This window comes from Oncorhynchus masou, chromosome 31 (assembly GCF_036934945.1).
Source record: "Oncorhynchus masou masou isolate Uvic2021 chromosome 31, UVic_Omas_1.1, whole genome shotgun sequence".
Taxonomy (NCBI): domain Eukaryota; kingdom Metazoa; phylum Chordata; class Actinopteri; order Salmoniformes; family Salmonidae; genus Oncorhynchus; species Oncorhynchus masou.
The window spans coordinates 20,778,722-20,800,308 of record NC_088242.1 but is presented as its reverse complement, the minus strand read 5'-3'; the positions used below and the strand labels follow the sequence as shown (position 1 = coordinate 20,800,308).

The window sequence follows — 21,587 nt, the reverse complement described above, 5'->3', positions numbered from 1 at the left end:
TATAAGATAAGTTTAATGCTAGCTAGCAACTTACCTTGGCTTCTTGCTGCACTCGCATAACAGGTAGTGAGCCTGCCATGCAGTCTCCTCGTGGGGTGCAATGTAATCGGCCACAATCGGTGTCCAAAAATGACGTTTACCGATTGTTATGAAAACTTGAAATCGGCCCTAATTAAAAATCAGCCATTCCGATTAAAATTGGTCAACCTCTAGTACAGACATTGCAATTTATTGCCCTGGCCACATCTGCAGTCATCATGCCTCCTTGCAGCATGCCTAAGGCACGTTCACGCAAATGAGCAGGGACCCTGGGAATCTTTCTTTTGTCGTTTTTCAGTAGAAAGTCAGTAGAAAGGCCACTTTAGTGTCCTAAGTTTTCATAACTGTGACCTTAATTGCCTACAGTCTGTAAGTTGTTAGTGTCTTAACGACCGTTCCACAGGTGCATGTTTATTAATTGTTTATGGTTCATTGAACAAGCATGGGAAACTGTGTTTAAACCCTCTACAATGAAGATCTGTGAAGTTTTTGGGATTTTTACTAAATATCTTTGAAAGACGGTCCTGAAAAAGGGACGTTTCTTTTTTTGCCAAGTTTATTTATTGTATATTGGTGAAATGATAGGAGAAAAGAATATTTTAAAAACAGCCTTATTATTTATAAAATAAGATAATTGCAGCTATATGAAAAATACAATATGCAGATGTGCACAATAAAAAACAAAATGATTAGGTATGAGGTAACCTAAAGACCACAGATGGCGATATTGAGTTAATCTTACCGCCCAAATGCAGCTGGCAATATACTTGTATCCCCTGTGGACAGGTTCGTACCTAAAACGTTCTCCATTCAGGCTGCAAAGGCTTCGATTTCCTCCTTAATTTATTGGCGAGAAGGCGGATAAAAACAGGAAAACTATGCATGTTTTCCTCAAGAAACAATTTTCCACCACCATGATAGTGGCTAAATGTTAGTCCCGGATGTTGCGTATCACGTTCAGCCAATCAGGTTGCAGCAGTCTGTTGTTTACCCCAGGCTAAACGCGGGGTGCAACATCAGGAAGTAGATTCCACCTCCACTTGATCATGGAGGTGGAAAATGGTGTTTCACGAAGAAAGTATGCATATTGTCCAGGTTTTCTTCTGCTTTCTCGTCGTTAAATGGGATACAACTGTAGAGGAAAGGGGGGGATACCTAGTCAATAGTACAACTGAATGGATTCATCTGAAATGTGTCTAAAGCATTTAACCCAAACCCTCTGAATCAGGGAGGTGCAGAGGACTGCCATAATCGACATCCATGTCTTCAGCACCCGGGGAAAGGTGGGTTAACTGCCTTACTCAGGGGCAGAACGACAGATTTTCATCTTGTTACTGGCTCGAATATCCGAGCTGACCTTTCGATTACCAGCCCAACGATCTAACCATGGCTGCATACAATGCATTTGGATAGTAAGATGAATTCAATATCGTAATCTAAGCAAGGCATCAGAAATTACAGCAACAACAGAAATCATCCCCACCATAGCAATCCCCTTGCATTGGTATAATGTGTTCATCGGAATATAATAGGACATGTTCCTAATAATATTTTAGAACATGCATGAGAGCCATGTAAAAGTGCAAATAGAACAAATATACACAGCACAAGACAAAAAAGACAATAACCTAATGAATATATTCATTCTGCTCTCCCAACCCTTATATTCCCTTGCTACCTTAGAAAACATTAATGTCACTCAATAATGCACAGTAAAATAATATCTGGATAAAAGGAACTTGCTTTTTTTGTACAAAGATGCTATAGGAACAGTCTTAAATTTGGCCTAATGAAATTCATCATTACAACGGGGCATGCAGGTCAGGAATGAGGACATTTTTTAAACTTGTTCTGAACATGCAATACCACTGTGTACCACTTGGGTTTCACATTGTCTATACCTGGTTCCCCTGATTAGTAGGCAACAGTCCCAAGTGATGAATTCGAAAAACCATAATGAAGGTCATCCCTTTGATTACCCTCTTTATCTCCACCATAGACTATCTAAATAGTGAGAGGAACAGGGAAATGATTGGTAGCTGAGCATGTGCAAAGACAAATGTGTTTGTTTTTCATGATTGTGTTTTGTATGTTACTTGTCTTAAATTGCTTGTAAATAGTGTTTGTAAAGTGTTGGAATTGTACATATGTATGATTGCGTGGAGGGCGCCCTTGTAAAATGGCACAATGGTCTCAAATGGGATTTCCCTGTTTAAATACATGTATAAAATATTATCATCCTTTTTCTTGAGAAACTCAGATTTTGTATCCTGTAACATTGTCCCCAGGACTCATCTCCTCTATCACAGGAATAATCACAGGTCTATGGGGGCAGTCATAGTCCGACAGCTCAGATAAGTCACTCTTCACCTCCAGTCCCAACTCTCTCATTACCTGCAGTGAAGAGCCTGACCCCTCGTTAGGCAACATGACCTCCCCACCGCTCCACTCCTGGTCCTTCAGTCCAATGGGGAGGTGGAGGACCTCTTCCTGGGGGGTACTGAAGACTGTGAGGGTCTCATCTGGCAAAGATTCCATGGGGGTCTGCAGCAGGGGGGAGCCACCTGTTTGTACCTCACTCAGGATGGCTCTCTCAGGGAGCATAAGTGACCTAACTGAACCCATGTGTGACAGTATGGAAGCCTACCAGAGGAGAATAGACATTATTCAGTTAAACATAATGTTGGTGAAATATGTTTTTCATGTGCTATTGTTGAGACAGTGTTTGCAGGAAGTAGCATATCAATAGTTTTGATAACTCCAACAGGAACATGACACACAGTTTCAGGAGAGCACATGTTGGGACCTTGTAGAAATTCTCTGTATTACTATAATCTAGTCTAAAGTCATGGCCAAACGTTTTGAGAATTGACACAAATATTAATACATTTTCAGTCTGCTGCCAAAGTTTGTATGATGGCAATTTGCATATACACCAGAATGTTATGAAGAGTGATCAGATGAAATGCAATTAATTGCAAAGTCCCTCTTTGCCATGCAAATGAACTGAATCCACAACTTTTCAACTGCATTTCAGCCCTGCCACAAAAGGACCAGCTGACATCATGTCAGTGATTCTCTTGTTAACACAGGTGTGAGTGTTGATGAGGACAAGGCTGGACATCACTCTATCATGCTGATTGAGTTCGAATAACAGACTGGAAGCTTCAAAAGGAGGGTGGTGCTCAGAATCATTGTTCATCCTCTGTCAAACATGGTTAGCAAGGAAACAAGTGCCATCATCATTGCTTTGCACAAAAAGGGCTTCACAGGCAAGGATATTGCTGCCAGTAAGATTGCACCTAAATCAACCATTTATCAGATCATGAAGAAATTCAAGGAGAGTGGTTCAATTGTTGTGAAGAAGGCTTCAGCGCGCCCAAGAAAGTCCAGCAAGCGCCAGGACCGTCTCCTAAATTTGATTCAGCTGCGGGATCGGGGCACCACCAGTAGAGCTTGATCAGGAATGGCAGCAGGCAGGTGTGAGTGCATCTGTACGCACAGTGAGGTGAAGACTTTGGAGGATGGTCTGGTGTCAAGAAGGGCAGCAAAGAAGCCACTTCTCTCCAGGAAAAACATCAGGGACAGACTGATATTCTGCAAAGGTACAGGGATTGGACTGCTGAGGACTGGGGTAAAGTCATTTTTTCTGATGAATCCCCTTTCCAATTGTTTGGGGCATCTGGAAAAAAGCTTGTCCGGAGAACACAAGGTGAGGGCTACCATCAGTCCTGTGTCATGCCAACAGTAGAGCATCCCGAGATCATCCTGTGTGGGGTTGCTTCTCAGCCAAGGGAGTGGGCTCACTCACAATTTTGCCTAAGAACACAGCCATGAATAAAAAAAAATGATACCAACACATCCTCTGAGAGCAACTTCTCCCAACCATCCAGGAACAGTTTGGTGACGAACAATGCCTTTTCCAGCATGATGGAGCACCTTGACATAAGGCGAAAGTAATAACCAAGTGGCTCGGGGAACAAAACATCAATATTTTGGGTTCATGGACAGGAAACTCCTCAGACCTTAATCCCATTGAGAACTTGTGGTCAATCCTCAAGAGGCGAGTGGACAAACGAAAACCCACAAATTCTGACAAACTCCAAGCATTGATTATGCAAGAATGGGCTGCCATCAGTCAGGATGTGGCCCAGAAGTTAATAGACAGCATGCCAGGGCGGATTGCAGAGGTTTTGAAAAAGAAGGGTCAACACTGCAACTATTGACTCTTTGCATCAACTTCATGTAATTGTCAATAAAAGCCTTTGACACTTCTGAAATGCTTGTAATTATACTTCAGTAATCCATAGTAACATCAGACAAAAATATCTACACACACTGAAGCAGCAAACTTTTGAAATTAATATTTGTGTCATTCTCAAAAGATTTGGCCAGGACTGTATATGTAGTAGCTTTATGACTAAATCCACTGCAGTGCAGGCCAAACAGTTGAAAGGCTGAACACACCAAAATCTTTGGTTGAGGGAATGAGCGGCTTGTCAGTTTACTGTATATCAGCCACACGATGAACGCAATCACCACTATGGCAACGATAGGGATCACAATGTAGAGGGCAGTGTAGCTAGGACCTACAGGGAACAAGTCCAGCAGTTAGACTGACAGTCTAACTGATTTCACATTCAAAACTGTACAGTGTTCTAATTGAGCATTTGCTGATAAAAATCAGCCATAATATGCCAATACAGACAAATATAACTATCAAAGGACGTATCAGATATTAGCAGATGTGGTTTAGAGCTAATATGACTTTGACGTATCCATCATGTGAGAAATTAAGAGTCTTACCAGAATCCCCATGCTTCCCCTCAATGCATATGTTCTGGTGAGCTGAGACATGAACATTGTTCATTTTTCCTTTCATCTTGATGCAGTGCCTATCCATCTTTCCATCGACTGGTATTTCAGCCTCACACACATGGTGTTGCTTGTAAGAGCAGGCAAAGCTGTGTTGTTTCTGGGAAAAAGAAGAAAATAAAGGAATATATTTAGGCTATATGCTAATAAAAATAAATATGCAAACGTTTATATTTGAAGGATATAAATGTGTTTCCTTTTGAAAAATAAGGCTGCTTTGCTTGCAACTGAAAACAATTCGCAGCAGGTAGATACAGTTTAAGTTTGTCATGACGTTGGCCTGGGGCTAGGTTTATGACAGTCATAACTACCTCTTCCCCCCTTTTTCCCCTCTCTACCCTACTGATGTTACATTTGCAAAACCCTTGGTTAACATAGAGATTCTGGGAACATCAGAAGGTGGGGGGGAAATTAAGTATATTCTGGTAAACTGAACAATTGAACATATGCGGTGGTACTTAATGAATATGATGTCAGTTCGGGTTGTCATCTGAGACTGTCATCAAAGATAAGATGACATACCTCTGTGTAGACTTTATCAGATTCACATGGAATTGTTGTTCAATTTAAATGTTTGAAAATGAAATTATTCGTGATGGGATGAAATGTGATTTTAGCTTCTAAAATGTGAGATTTGGGTTTTCATAAGATAGGGCTCTGCTAAAATCAGAGGCCCGCCCCTGTGAAAGGACATGGGCTATAAAACTTCAACTATAAAACTTATATAAGCCCTTGACGACAATATAACCTCCTGTTCCGAGGACGACGGTCCGATGTCAGAATGGTTCAGATAATAACTACAGAACGAAGCCAACATCAGCGTGAGCTTTGGTTGTGAATGGTATGAACTTTGAACTCTTATTCACTACAGAAGTGATACCTCCTAGCCATTGAGTTAGCAACAGCCGCTGCAAACGAGGGTTAGGAAGGAACAGACAGAGTATCCCGTCTACCACACAATGACGTTACTACAACGTAATCAATTTACCAGCAGAGACATTCTTCAAAGGACAAAGGACTCAGTTGGGCAACACGGCCTTCCATCTACCACCAACCTACCGAAGCGCAGCTCAGAGTAAATATTTATTGCATTTTCCAAATGGGCGGTAATTTAGAATGCATAGAATACTGTATTTACGATAGCACAGCGTCGCCCTTTGTTCCTCAGTCTTCCCGCTCTTTCACTCAAACCCAGCCCTTTTCTTTTGTGCAACCAGCTGTCATATCTGTTCCGCCAGCTAGGGACGTTTTCCTTTATGACGTAATTTGTAATCAAGTTATGATTTAATTATGTGTAATTCTGTGTGATTAGTTAGGTATTTAGTCAATAAATAAACCCAATTTTGTATTCCTGGTTCAACTTGTTAGCCAGGGTTCGTGCAGATAACTTAAGAATTTACAACTTTCAGATGAAACTGAATTAAGAAGACGGTTAATATTGACTGCTATTGATGTAAAATATTACTAGGTCTTTAAGAGTTTATTCAGGAGATAACAGCTCAATAAATATTATTTTGTGGTGACCGACACATTAGCTCAATCAGGTAATATTAATTATGGAGAAATTATTTTATAGAATAGCATGTCATACCACTTAATCCGGCATAGCCAAGGACACAACATTTACATACACCTTAACCAAATACATTTAAACTCAGTTTCACAATTCCTGACATTTAATCCTAGTAAAAATTCCCTGTCTTAGGTCAGGTAGGATCACCACCTATTTTAAGAATGTGAAATGTCAGAATTATAGAGAATTATTTATTTCAGCTTTCATTTCTTTCATCACATTCCTAGTGGGTCAGAAGTTTATATACACTCAATTAGTATTTGGTAGCATTGCCTTCAAATTGTTTAACTTGGGTCAAACGTTTTGGGTAGCCTTCCACAAGCTTCCCACAATAAGTTGGGTGAATTTTGGCCCATTCCTACCGACAGAGCTGGTGTAACAGAGTCAGGTTTGTAGGCCTCCTTGCCTCAGTTCTGCCCACACATTTTCTATAGGATTGAGGTCAGGGCGTTGTGATGGCCACTCCAATACCTTGACTTTGTTGTCCTTCAGCCATTTTTGCCACAACTTTGGAAGTATGCTTGGGATCATTGTCCATTTGGAAGACCCATTTGCGACCAAGCTTTAACTTCCTGACTGATGTCTTGAGCTGTTGCTTCAATATATCCACATCATTGTCCTCCCTCATGATGCCATCTATTTTGTGAAGTGCACCAGTCCCTCCTGCAGCAAAGCACCCCCACAACATTATGCTGCCACCCCCCATGCTTCACGGTTGGGATGGTATTCTTCGGCTTGCAAGACTCCCCCTTTTTCCTCCAAACATAACGATGGTCATTATGGCCAAACAGTTCCATTTTTGTTTCATCAGACCAGAGGACATTTCTCCAAAAAGTACAATCTTTGTCCCCATGTGCAGTTGCAAACCGTAGTCTGGCTTTTGTATGTCAGTTTTGGAGCATTGGCTTCTTCCTTGCTGAGCGGCCTCTCAGGTTATGTAGATATAGGACTCGTTTTACTGTGGATATAGATATTTATGTACCTGTTTCCTCCTGCAGCTTCACAAGGTCCTTTACTGTTATTCTGGGATTGACTTGCACTTTTCGCACCAAAGTACGTTAATCTCTAGGAGACAGAACGTGTCTCCTTCCTGAGCGGTCTGACGGCTGCGTGGTCTCATGGTGTTGCCAAAACTATGGTTTGCTAACAAGAAATTTGTTGAGTGGTTGAAAAACAAATTTTAATGACTCCAACCTTCACAACTGTACATGTGAAAAATCTCAGCTTCTACAAGTGCTCCCCAGTCATTTCTAAGTCATAATTTTCCGGCAGTTCTCACCAAGTGATCTTCTGCGACAACCATGTAATCAAATTCCTTATGATCCGGTCTTTCATTTTTGATGATGGCATATTTGTAGATGTGAAACGGGTGAATGAATTGAACTTTGATCATTTGATCAGATACAGCAGAGATGTTGACAGGTGGGAAATCCAATGAGCCTAAAAAAAAACACAAAAGACCATTACTTTGTGAAAACTTCTGAGGTCAGAAAATATGTTCAAAATCTCCCGGCTCGGAGCATTGTGTGGTCAGATCAACAATGAAATGCTACATGTGCTGCAGTGCATACAGTGTACTTACAAACCCTTTCAAGATACTACCCCAATTCAATCACTACATACTGTATAACATTGTTCCCATAATTCACCTTTTGGTTAGCTCAGTGTGAGAACTTACACTGTACATCCACCAGGTCTGGATACATTGTATCATCGTAGGTGAATGAAATTTCGGAGGAATTGGTATTCTGTCCAACAGCAGTCAATATGAAACGGTAGCCCTCTTCTATTACTTTGGTAAATGAGGAGACATCGCAGTGGTAGAGGGAAGTGTTTGAACAAACCAAGGCAGCACTGAAAGATGGAGGAAAACAATTGTTGTGGGTTAGTGGCAACCTCTGATTTGGACTAAAATGTTAGTTCACAATTACAACGGAGAAGCTGACAGAACTGTTGACAGGACTTTACATTTGTATGGGTCTGACAGTGCATGTCAATTTTCCAATTTCTACTTGAAATTGTGGCAAGAAAGACTTAATTAATATTCACTAGCTATATAACCTACATTGGATAACATAGGCCCTATTTGGTGAGAGATTAAACAACCTCTTAGGTGCTGCAGCACCTACCCAGAATATTTTCTTGTCATTTCCACATTGAACTGTGGCTGCAGAGATGGTTCACTGTAGTTCCAATAGATCACATTGTGAAAATTGTGGCAGATGAGGCTCACGTTGACGGGAGGAGGAACTGTAGGATAAAAATAGTAGAAAGTCAGTCTGAATCAACAAGCTCAGTCCAGACAGAGTTGTATAATTACCATATAATGACATCGTTTCAAAAAAAAATGTGCTATATCTATAAACAGCATAACATACTAGCAATTAAATCTATCAAAGTGATGTTGCAACAATAACCTGTATACCAGGGGTCCCCAATTACAGTCAGTTGTGGGCCATTGTTTTCTTGAGCAAATATTAAGGGGACCAAAACATAGTTATAAATCATTTGTGCACTTCAAAATGACCGCAAGAATCTGAAAAACAGATATAGTACTTGACAAAAACAGAACCATGATTTAAACCTTGACTACATATGCCTCTCTATTCATGTGTGGGAATACCTGGGAACAGATTTTCTAAATTGGAGATTTTACAGTCTTGTCCAACAACAAAACATTTATTCATTTTTTTTTTTTAGCTCAGAAAACTTGGGGTGCGGGCAAATAAAAACATTTAGTTCAAATTATTATTTGGACCATACGTTATACCAACAATGAGTAAGACATGAATAATCCAATAAACTGATCAAAAGCCACCCACGTACCCTCCACACCCCACCCAAACAGCCAGTATACAGTATCGGTTTTCTATGTTTGACAAGTAGTAAGGAGCTGCTGCTTAGAGTATTGCTTCTTCATTCGGTGATGTTTTTTTCCCAGTTCAGAGAAATTAGCAATTGAAGTTGCTTACATTGTTTAATATAAATTAGTGTGGAAGTACCAAGTTTTGCCCACTAGATGCTGCTGTTCTTGCTACTACCACCACACATTTTTTTCATGTGGCTGGTCTCTTGTGTTTCTTAAATCACAACCTTTTCTTTGCAAATTTGGGGAGAAAACCAATAGTTTTTGCTCATGATGGAAATAGATTGTATGGTCATCCTCACAATTGAAGCCAGTCCTCCATGAAAGCAATATAGTTTGTCATGTTGTTAGGCTTTTTTGTGTGTCCAGGAAACAGCCTTGTGTGTGCTTTAATCTCTCCGAAAAGGTATGGATTAGTTAGACCATTTCTGGTGAACAAGCAAACCATTTGGCTACAGCAGATCCAAATGGTTCAATGTTATGGTCACTAATGTTCTTCTATGGTAAAAGTCCCAAACACACACTGTATAGTGTTTTGCAATGGTAATAATGATATTGGGTTGGGTTTTATGGTAAATGTCACTAATCACAGAAATACATTTTCTAATATTTGTATTAAAAAAAACACGACTGGCATGCAGTGGTTTACAATTGTATTATTTTATTAGGGTTTTCACAACATTTTAGTCACTCGTCCATTTCTCCATCATAGTTTTGGGTAAAATCTTCACATGAGAATTGCACCATACAGCCCTCAGAGAGCTGCCATTTGTTGGGCTATTCAAAGTCAGTTGGGTTGAAGCATTAGGTCGCAAAGAGAAGGACAAACTGAATTCCTTTCATGGAGGACTGGCTTGAACACACAATTCACTTTCATCATGAGCAAAAGCTACTGGTTTTCTACCCAAAATTGCAAAGAAAATGTTGTGATTAATTGGATAAACCAGCTAAATGGATAAAAGCATGTGGTGGCAGAGCCAGGAACAGAAACATCTAGTAGGCAAAACCTGGTACTTTCACACTCATTTATTTCCAAAGTACTTAGATGGCTAATTTCGCTAAAACAGGGGGGGGGGGGGGGGCATCAGATTCACAGGGAGTACATTGCAAATGGTGAAGAATCAATACTCCAAGTTGCAGCGCCATACTACTTGTCAAACATAGAGAACTGATACTGTATACTGGTTGTTGGGTTGGGGTTGGAGTGAGGTGTGGAGGGTCCGTGAATGGGTTTTGACAATTTTGTTTGATTCCTTATGTCTTAGTCAATTGCAAGAATAAGTTTGGTCCAAATTGGATGTTGGGTACTATAAGTTGTTCAATATTATGTGAATCCTATCATTTAAAGTTGACCATTTGCGTGCAATCAATTAGCTTAATTTCTCAGAGACCAAATTAAATTTCAACAAAATAATGTTTCTGGGATGCTTATCTCAGGGGTTTCTAACAGCAGAAACCATTTCAGAATAATTTGAGATGGGGAGTGTCATGGCTTGCTGAAATGACCCAGATGCCATGTTTTCTGGTGCTTTCCTGATTGTTTTGTCCCGAAGCAATGTATTTTGAGAGTTTGGCCCATAGAATTAGGCATTAAAATACTAGAATGGATATGAACCTTCTTATGATGGGATAAAGGTCAGCCATTTTGGGCAGGGAGTTAGTCAAACATGGTTTGCCAGTGCTGTGATAAGATAGTGTAAAATAAGTAATTTGAATCATTTATCTGCACTATGCTTGTTAGCTAGCCAGTTTTAGTTTTATTCCATTAATAATTTAGATGAACTGACAATTTGCCAACATTCCATTCAAACAATGTAATCAATCCACAGCCATACACTGGCTGAAATCAGTTGAAGATTAGACAAGTTGTAAATGCAACAAGTACTGATACTGTATCATATAATAGCATACATTTTTCCAAGGAAACAAAAACTACATTAATGGTCTGTTTACATAGCCTCTAAAATCTATTTGTACAGAAAATGTGTATAAAACATGTATAAACTGTATTTATAATTATGAAAACATTTATTTTCCTGCATAAGTAAAAATCAGGATTAAGCCTCTACTGCCAGTCATTCAAATTTACCAAGCCCCACCCCAGAATATTGGGCAACCAATCGTAGTACTCCGTTGCTTTAGCAACCATCTCTAACCAAGCTTGTGTCTGGTCCTTGGACAAGATCTCGTTTCAAAAGCATGGAAGCCAATGAGGACTATGGCAAAAACAGAGTTCTTAAAAATAAAATTGAATATACTGTATATTATAAACATAGTAGCTTTAATAGCCGTGTTTATGTACATTTGCAACCTTTTGTAGCCTCATGCTACCGTGTACTGTAGTGAAGGGGGTGGGGGAGGGAATCAATACATTTACATATTGGGATATTATGTTTGATAATATATCATATTGACAATATCATTTTTGTGCTAGTTTGCTGTACCTGCACCAAAACGGCAGTATTTGCACCAAAAAACGGCATCTTTTTAAAAATGGGGAGCCAACTTGTTTTCAGAACTTTCATTTCCATGACTAATAAAAACCTGTTTTCAAATGGCTCTCTTGTTCCTCTGCAGCAGACATATTGTGTTGCACCCCGCCTTTTGTCTTCAGAACAGCCTTATTTCATCAGGGCATGGACTCTTCAAGGTTCCTCAGGGATGCTGGCCCATGTTGACTCAAATGCTTCTCACAGTTGAGACAAGTTGGCTGGATGCCCTTTGGGTGGTGGACCATACTTGATACACACAGGAAACTTGAGAATAATAAACTCAGCAGCAGTGCAGCTGGTTTGTGTCAAAATGCCATTCAAAGGCACTTAAATATTTTGTCTTGCCCATTCACCCTCTGAATGGCACAATTGTTTCAAGGCTTAAAAATCCTTCTTTAACCGGTCTCCTACCCTTCATCTACATTGATTGAAGTGGATTTAACAAGTGACATCAATAAGGGATCATAGATTTCATCTGGATTCACCTGGTCATTCTGTCTGTTTTGTATATTTAGTTTATACCTCTGCAGTTTACTGGGCCTGTATATTGTATGTAAGCCTATAATCATGGTTATTCCTTTCTATTATTTTCAATATAACCACTTATACACACACTCACTTTTACTGTGAGCCATCAATACAGAGGAGCGTGGTGTAGCGAACCATTATCTGAATAAACCTTGTCTGAAGATATCTTGGACTTCTTGCCGGACAGACCTGTGGTGGCTGAACGCCATCCCTTGGCACCTAATATATCTGTAATAGTGCCCGTTCTACATCGTCCTCTCGGTTCAGCCTTGACTATTTTTCAGACACAACTGCAGATACAGATTGATGATCGATCGACCTAGCTCCTTATTTATTTTTAAAGGATTTTTTGCTAAACTCAATCCACAGGTAAAGCATACTCGTCTGTATCAATTAAAAGAAAAAAGGATAACTGATTCAGATCAAAATTGTAACAGGGAGATCCGCAAAACAATGTTTTTTTTCCCCCGAACAACTCTGGGGATCATTATGTCTGATGTTGAACACTATGTCTGAAAAGTTTCAACAGAACACAGCAGTACTTCACTGTTAGTTCACAAGAGCATGTACTGTCTTTCAAGTCCCACAACTCCATTTAAAAAAAATGTATAAAAAATATATACTGCATGCACAGTATGTCACCTTTTCTATGCAGGTATACTATAGAATATATTTAAAAAAATGTAAATCCCAAAAATTCCCATGCCAATAAATTATGGTTTATGATAGCTGGTTGCTAAAATTCTAAAAAGTTTGTCTTATTTCAGTTTATGTGACAAAACAAGCAATGCATAGGGTAGAGAATCATTGCACCATCTAAACCACTGAAATATATTTTCACTAACCCAAAATATTGTATTTTCAGCTGTTTGAAGCTAGTGTACAAAACCAAAAGTAAAAGACACAAAAAGGAAACCTAAGAACTGGAAGCATAGAAATAGAGCACATAGAACAGACACCTCTTAGATATACTTTCAATGAGAATGACCAATCTATAACTCACATTTCTATGAGAATTTGGTCAGTTGCCCAAAAAGGTACATATTTCAGCTTTAAGTTTGCTGGGAAATATTCAAGATATGGGCTGCATTGTGTGCAAGTTAAATAAACCGATAAATCTTCCAGCACAACATAAGAGGGTATTGTAAGTGATTGCAGGGAAGCTAACATTTTGGTGCAGCAGGTAGCCTAGTGGTTAGAGCATTGGGCCAGTAAACGAAAGGTTGCAAGATCAAATCCATGAGCTGACAAGGTAAAAATCTGTCATTCTGCCCCTGAACAACGCAATTAACCCCCTGTTCCTAGGCCATCATTGTAAATAAGTTGTTCTTAACTGACTTGCCTAGTTAAATAAAGGTTCAATTAAATTTAAATAAAAACATCTCACTTGCAGTAGAAGCCTGGCACTATAAGCTAAAGAAGGGGAAAATATCAGCCTGTGAAGTCAGAAAGGAAATGACCTTAATGTCAAGGGAAATAATTGGAATTGGACATAAAGCCTGGATAAAAACTAAAAATAGATTACAGAATAATTACTCATGTTCCAGTGGGCCATTGTGTATGGTATGTAGTGGACATACAGAGGTGGTATTACAAACAATTGGACATTTCTAGTGGTGGAAAAAGTACCCAATTGTCATCTTTACTTGTACTCAAGTATAACTTAATAGGAGTAAAGTAAAAGTCACCCAGTAAAACACTAATTCAGTAAAAGTATAAACTATTGGGTTTTAAATATACTAAAGTATCAAAAGTAAATAATATTATTTTAAGCAAACCAGATAGTACGATTGTTCATATTTTTTAAATTTACAGAGAGCCAGAGGCACACTCCAACACTTAGAAACAAAGCATTTGTGTTTAATGAGTCCGCCAGATCAGAGGCAGTAGAGATGACCAGGGATGTGCATGAATTGAACCATTTCTGTCCTGCTAAGTATTCAAAGTACTTTTGGGTGTCATTGAAAATGTATGGCGTAAAAAGTACATCATTTTCTTTAGAAACGTAGTGAAGTAAAAGTTGTCAATAATAGAAATAGTAAAATACTATAAAGTATTTTTACTTAAGTACTTTACACCACTAAACATTTCATCACACAGCATCTGCGCCGTTTTGGGGAAATACACTTCCGGATTTAGTTCCACAACATTAATGTTACTTTAGAGTGGGGGAAAGGCAATGTCCTCTGATCTGTGGAGCACAAACACACTAGAATAAAGGTTGAACGATTCATTTGCATGGCCGATTAATTAGGGCCGATTTCAAGTTTTCATAATCAGTAATCTGCCTTTTTGGACGCCGATTACGTTGCAATCCACAAGGAGACTGTGTGGCAGGCTGACTACCTGTTACGTGAGTGCAGCATCAAAGGGACCTTGTGGCTGCAAGGAGACACGGTAAGTTGCTAGCTAGAATTAACTTTTTATGGCTGCAGGGGCAGTATTGAGTAGCTTGGATGAAAAGGTGCCCATTGTAAACAGCCAGCTCCTCAGTCTCAGTTGCTAATATATGCATATTATTATTGGATAGAAAACACTAAAGTTTCCAAAACTGTCAAAATATTGTCTGTCAGTATAACAGAACTGATATTGCAGGCAAAACCCTGAGGAAAATCAAAACAGGAAGTGGTTTCTATTTTGAAAACTTCATGTTCCATAGCCTCCCTTCTGGATTTAAAGGGATATGAACCAGATTTTCCTAGGTGTCAGTCTTCAGACATAGTTTCAGGCTTTAATTTTTGAAAAATGAGCCAGAACGATAACGTTGAGTCAAGTGGTCACATAATTTAGTTGCGCGAGCAAAACGTTGGATAGGTATTGCTTTTCCCTCTACTACTGTGAAAGACATTTGCGGTTGATATATTATGGATTATATATTTTAAAAACAACCTTTGATTATAAAAAAAACTTTCATGTTTCTGTGGACATTATGGAAGCTATTTGGAATTTTCGTCTGCGTTGTCGTGTCCGCTCTTTCCTGTGGATTTCTGAACATAACGCGACAAACAAACGGAGGTATTTTGGATATAAAAATCTTTATGGGTCAAACGGAACATTTGTTGTGTAACTGGGAGTCTCGTGAGTGAAAACATCCAAAGATCAAAGGTAAATTATTAATTTGATTGCTTTTCTGATTTGTGACCAAGCTTCCTGATGCTAAGTGTACTTAATGTTTTGTAGTGGGATCGATACATTTACACAAATGCTTGGATTGCTTTCACTGAAAAGCATCATTTCAAAATCTGACACGACAGGTGGATTAACAAAAGGCTAATCTGTGTTTTCCTATATTGCACTTGTGATTTCATGAATATAAATATTTGTAGTAATATTTATTGAATGTAGTGCTATGCTATTCAGCGGTTGTTGATGATACTTATCCTGATATATCGTTAGTATCGCAAGTTAAATGTATCTTTAAAAAAAAGAAGAAAAAAAGTTTAAACCTTCCCATAATCACTAGTTAAAACCTCTAGGATAGGGGACGCTAGCGTCCCACTTGGCCGAAAGCCAGGGAAAATGCAGCGCGGCAAATTCAAATAAAATGATATAAAAATCAAACTTTCATTAAATCACACATGTAAGATACTAAATTAAAGCTACACTCGTTGTGAATAAGGCCAATGTCAGATTTAAAAAAGGCTTTTCGGCAAACGTATAAGAAGCTATTATCTGACGATAGCACAACAGTAAACAAAGAGAGTAGCATATTTCAACCCTGCAGGCGCTACACAAAACGCAGAAATAAACTATAAAACATGCCTTACCTTTGACAAGCTTCTTTTGTTGGCACTCCAATATGTCCCATAAACATCACAATTGGTCCTTTTGTTCGATTAATTCTGGCCATATATATCCAAAATGTCAATTTATTTGGCGCCTTTGAGCCATAAAAAAAACAGCTTACAATTTGTGCAATATCACTACAAAATATCTCAAAAGTTACCTGTAAACTTTGACAAAGCATTTCAAACTACTTTTGTAATAAAACTTATAGATATTTTTAAACGTTAATAATCGATCAAATTGAAGACGGGTCTATCTGTGTTCAATACAGGAAGACAACAAACCAACACTACTTTTCAAGTCTTGCGCAACTCTCAAAAGTGTTACCCAGTTCCAAGATGGCCGTACTTCTTCATTGCACAAAGGAATAACCACAACCAAATTCCAAAGACTGGTGACATCCAATGGAAGCGGTAGGAACTGCTAACAAGTGCCTAAGAAATATTGTTTCCCAATGAGAACTCACTGAACAGACAGACCTCAAAAACAAAACAAATCTGAATGGCTAGTCCTCTGGGGTTTTGCCTGCTACATATGTTCTGTTATACTCACAGACATGATTCAAACAGTTTTAGAAACTTCAGAGTGTTTTCTATCCGAATAAACTAATAATATGCACATTTTATATTCTTGGCATGTGTAGCAGGAAGTTGAAATTGGGCACGCTATTTATCCAAAAGTGAAAATGCTGCCCCCTATACCTTAAGTTAACCTAGTAATATCATCATCCATGTGTCGTTAACTAGCTTGTTCTGCGTTGCCTGTTAATTTATCATCGAATCAGAGCCTACTTCAACTTCGCCAAATGATGATTTAACAAAAGCGCATTTGCGAAAAGCACAATCGTTGCAATAATGTACCTAACCATAAACATCAATGCCTTTCTTAAAATCAATACACAAGTATATATTTTTTAAACCTGCATATGTAGTTAAAATAAATTGATGTTAGCAGGCAATATTATATAGGGAAATTGTGTCACTTCTCTTGTTCCGTGCAAGCAGAGTCAGCGTATATGCAACAGTTTGGGCCGCCTGGCTCGTTGCGAACTGTTGAAAGGCTATTTATTCCTAACAAAGAAAGTAATTAATTTGACAGAATTAAACAATATTATGACATAATATTGAAGGATGTGCAATGTAACAGTAATATTTAGACTTAGGGTTGCCACCCGTTCTATAAAATACAGAACGGTTCAGTATTTCACTGAAAGAATAAATGTTTTGTTTTCGAAATGATCGTTTCCGGATTTGACCATAGGCTCGTATTTCTGTGTGTTTATTATAATTAAGTATATAGCTTGATATTTGATAGAGCAATCTGATTGAGCGGTGGTAGGCAGCAGCAGCTCTTAGCAATACTTGAAGCACAGCGCTGTTTATGACTTCAAGCCTATCAACCAAGATTAGGCTGGCAATACTAAAGTGCCTATAAGAATATCCAATAGTCAAAGGTATATTCCTATAATAGCTACATCCTAAAACTTCTTAACTGGGATTATTGAAGGCTCGTGTTAAAAGGAACCACCAGCTTTCATATGCACTCATGTTCTGAGCAAGGAATTTAAACTTGAGCTTTTTTACATGGCACTTATTGCACTTTTACTTTCTTCTTGAACACTGTTTTTGCATTACTTAAACCAAATTGAACAGGTTTCATTCATTATTTTGAGACTAAATTGATTTTATTTATGTATGATATTAAGTTAAAATAAAAGTGTTCATTCAGTATTGTTGTAATTGTCATTTATATACAAATCTGCAGATTAATCGGTATCGGCTTTTATTGGTCCTCCAATAAAGCGGTATCGGTGTTGGAAAATGTTTTTTTTTTTTAAATCACTCCATAAACCACTCCATAAAAACCTACTGAGGGTACAGTAGTAACCCACACATGAAGATAGGCATGTGTCAAATCAGGGAGGTCTATTTTAACTGTGATTTTCTCTGTGGTGTAAGTGTGAAATCTACAATGAGTTTCCCCACGGAGGTTGAAGGAACAAAAAACTTGACTTAGGCTACTGGCATACAAACAGAATGCCAAAACCAACTGACAATAAACAGTGCTCACCACTTATTGCGAACTAGCACCTTATTTATTGACAACAACTGACTACTTTAAGGATAACTTTGTGTGTATCAGTCCACTGCCTGAATAAAAGAAAACACATGGACTGACAATATTGTAGCGAAATCAGGAGTTAGTCCTGACTGAAACCCGGGTCCAGCAACTGTCAACCCAACATCTCAGCCGTTACGCCAAGAGATCCAAACCTTTTCTTGAGGTCACTAGGTGTTGGATTATGGTCGCTACACTACCCCCATACTCAGGGAGAGCATGTCCCTTCTCTACACCAAGCCACATGTACAGCCAGTGCTTAATCTGTAAATTGGGAGATGCAGAAACAAAAAGTGAGTGCAAGAGGGGGTGATAATCAAGCACTGCATGCTTGATAAGTAGAGGCACATACAGAAGTTGCAAACAAGGGGAGCATTTTTAGTAGCCAAGGGCCATGGAAAATGTTGGCTTTATATAAACGCATGTCATGCAATTCTACATTTTACATGACTGCGGTATTCTTTTTTTTTAATACCGCACAAATGATCAAAATGGCAGGCTACTTTCACATTGACAAACTCAGAAAGATATCAATAAAAAGGACCTTGTCTTGAATCCATCAATATCCTAGCCCTAATGCTCACTGACAAGGGATGTAAACACATTTTCCATATGCACAAAAAAGCTTATTTCTCTGCCAAGATGCCGCCCCTACCTAAATCCCCTACTGATTTTTATTAGTCTATAAATACATCGCTTTGCCGAAATTCGTAATCTCTCCCAGGTCTTATTCGACTAGTATTTTTTAGAGTGTAAGGATAATAATTCAGCCATAGTTGTTCTGAAATGTTTCTTGCGCGCTAAAATTTTACTCCCTCCTCTGTTTAATATAATACACAAACATGCATTATTAATTGAAGTCTGTTCTATAGAAAGTATTTGACTCAAAATTAAGGAAATTAGAAGAGGTGGGGGGGGGGAGATTTTCGGCACACCTGTTTTTGTTTGGCAAGTCAGTTAATAAGAACAAATTCGTATTTACAATGACAGCCGAACAGAAGGCAAAATGCCTCCTGCGGGTACGGGGGCTAGGATTTAAAACAAAATATATAATAAAAATAGGACAAAACACACATCACGACAAGAGACACCACAACACTACATAAAGAGAGACCGAAGACAACAACATATGGCAGTGACACATGAAAACACAGCATGGTAGCAACACAACATGACAACAACATTATGGCAGCAGCACAACATGGTAACGCTAGCAGCACAAAACATGGTAACGTTAAACATTGGCCACAGACAACAGCACAAAGGGCAAGAAGGTAGAGACAACAATACATCACGCGAAGCAGCCACAACTGTGTTAGGCCAAGAAATCTACAATATATTTATATATCGAGTATTCTTTTGGAATAGCTATATCATTTCCAAGAACATTAGCATATTGTACAGTGGCCTATAGCCTGAATTGTTGTTGAAAGAATTAAGCAGGAATTCTGTACTAAATACTTACAGTAACATCAGCTCCAATTGATTAATCAATGCGTCATTTAAAGCAAACTATTTTAGGGCAAAAATGACTTACCGTAAGAGACGACCTGTTGGCTTAAAACCAAGATCAGGGAAATGCGTACTATCCTTACCCAGGCCATTTTAAGCAGGAATACTGTACTAAATACTTACAGTAACATCAGCTCCAATTGATTAATCAATGCGTCATTTAAAGCAAACTATTTTAGGGCAAAAATGACTTACCGTAAGAGACGACCTGTTGGCTTAAAACCAAGATCAGGGAAATGCGTACTATCCTTACCCAGGCCATTTTCAAATGTTGTCGTTTCTATGTAAAACTATATGAAGTGTATCTGAATGTCCATATGAATAGGCTATACCTATTTGAGAGCCTTTTATCTGTCTAACTAAAAAATACAGACAAAATGCATTTCCAGCACAGCCAAACTCCAGGATATTGCTCAAAACTGCAGGCTACACAGTTAACAAATTCCAATGAACTGTTCCTGTCGCAACTACCAGACCCGCCTACTACACATTTTTACAGGAATAGGAAAAGTCACGTGCGGCGAAATGATGCTGCAGTGCGTCGTGATTAAATTTCAAATGGCTACGCATCGAGGATCAAAGGTGAAATGTCAATCTTTGTGTAAGTACACATTTCGAATACAATCTTGGTACCAATAATTACACCAGATGTATTTTAAAGCACGTTTTCTACAATTCTACACATTTTACCATGGGGAAGAAAGAACATTTTGCAGCACATTTTCTGCAATTCCATCCATTTTTCCATGGGGTGGAGAGAAAATGTTTGCAGTTTTGAAACAAATTTCCTGCAATTGTTAGCTGACATGGCTAATTGAGTGACTATATCAGTGACTGAAATAACAAGAGGAAAACTGCTTATGCACAACCAAATTTCGAAATTGAACTTTGTATTCTACTATTCTAACAGTTGAAACCCCTACGGAGTCGTTGTCCCCCTCCCCTCCCCCATTAAAAAAAGTGAGTTTTTGTCACTTATGCCCAGGGCCGGTCCTGGAAAGATAACTTTGTAGCTAATGACTGCCTGCAGCATCTTGCTCGGCCTTCAACTTGAGATGTTTAATAGAAGGGGCAGTATTTAACTAACCTGCAAAGTCAATTTCCTGGAGTAGCTCAAATTGTGCATTTATGTCACATAAATCTCACCGAGGAACTTTTGTTCTCAGCAGTACCTTGAAGGCAGCTAATCGTGGCACACCCTCTTCTGCTCTGAGCCAATTGTGAACGCTGTGTAGATTTCACCCCAATCAACGAGCCACATTTTCACATCGTGTTAGGCTTCATTTGACTGGCAAATTTTCAATAGTATAACTTTTTTCGTATTTATAGCTAGCATCTTAATTAAGGTAACGTTATACTGGTATAACACTGATATATCAGACTGATTTGTTGTAGATTAGCAATAGTTTTGTGTTTGTTTGATAGCTTGCTAGTCGGGCTAGCTAGTCTTGTGAGCTAGTTAACTAGGTGGCCCTTGATTATGACCCTTACTACCGTTACATTACACGTACGAGTCATTGGACGAAGGCGTCTTCTGTAGGGGGAAAAATATATATTTTTGTTAAGAGTTGCAACACTCCATCTGAACATTAACATGCATCGCTTGTGGTGTGGTTTTTGAAGTATAAGGACCTTATCTTTCATATCGGCGAGAATTTCTTATTAAAAAAAAAAAAGGTTAAATTGATACACACTTTTCTAGGGTTGGGGATCACACAACCAGATGTCCATGTTACAGCGCTTGTTATGGAGGACAGTGGACTACCTGTGCTAATTAGTTACCTGCGTCTCGCCATCA

The 21,587-nt window shown here is 38.7% G+C and overlaps 1 protein-coding gene across 4 annotated transcripts; it reads right to left on the bottom strand.

The window, feature by feature from the left end:
- LOC135523552 (interferon gamma receptor 1-like) lies at window positions 1–20,267 on the bottom strand. 4 transcript variants are annotated; one of them, XM_064950314.1, is made up of 8 exons: window positions 19,815–19,884; window positions 16,141–16,253; window positions 8,617–8,737; window positions 8,166–8,341; window positions 7,767–7,927; window positions 4,846–5,014; window positions 4,507–4,628; window positions 1–2,682 (listed from the first exon to the last, which is right to left on the bottom strand). In XM_064950314.1, the coding sequence occupies exons 3-8, from the start codon at window positions 8,634–8,636 to the stop codon at window positions 2,296–2,298; spliced, it is 1,035 nt and encodes a 344-aa protein (XP_064806386.1). In that variant the 5' UTR covers window positions 8,637–8,737; window positions 16,141–16,253; window positions 19,815–19,884; the 3' UTR covers window positions 1–2,295. The 4 variants fall into 4 exon arrangements, with proteins under 4 accessions (XP_064806386.1, XP_064806382.1, XP_064806384.1 ...); XM_064950310.1 differs by lacking the exon at window positions 16,141–16,253 and having other exon boundaries at window positions 19,815–20,267; XM_064950312.1 differs by lacking the exons at window positions 16,141–16,253; window positions 19,815–19,884 and adding an exon at window positions 20,043–20,267.
- Between the last annotated feature and the right edge of the window lie 1,320 nt (window positions 20,268–21,587).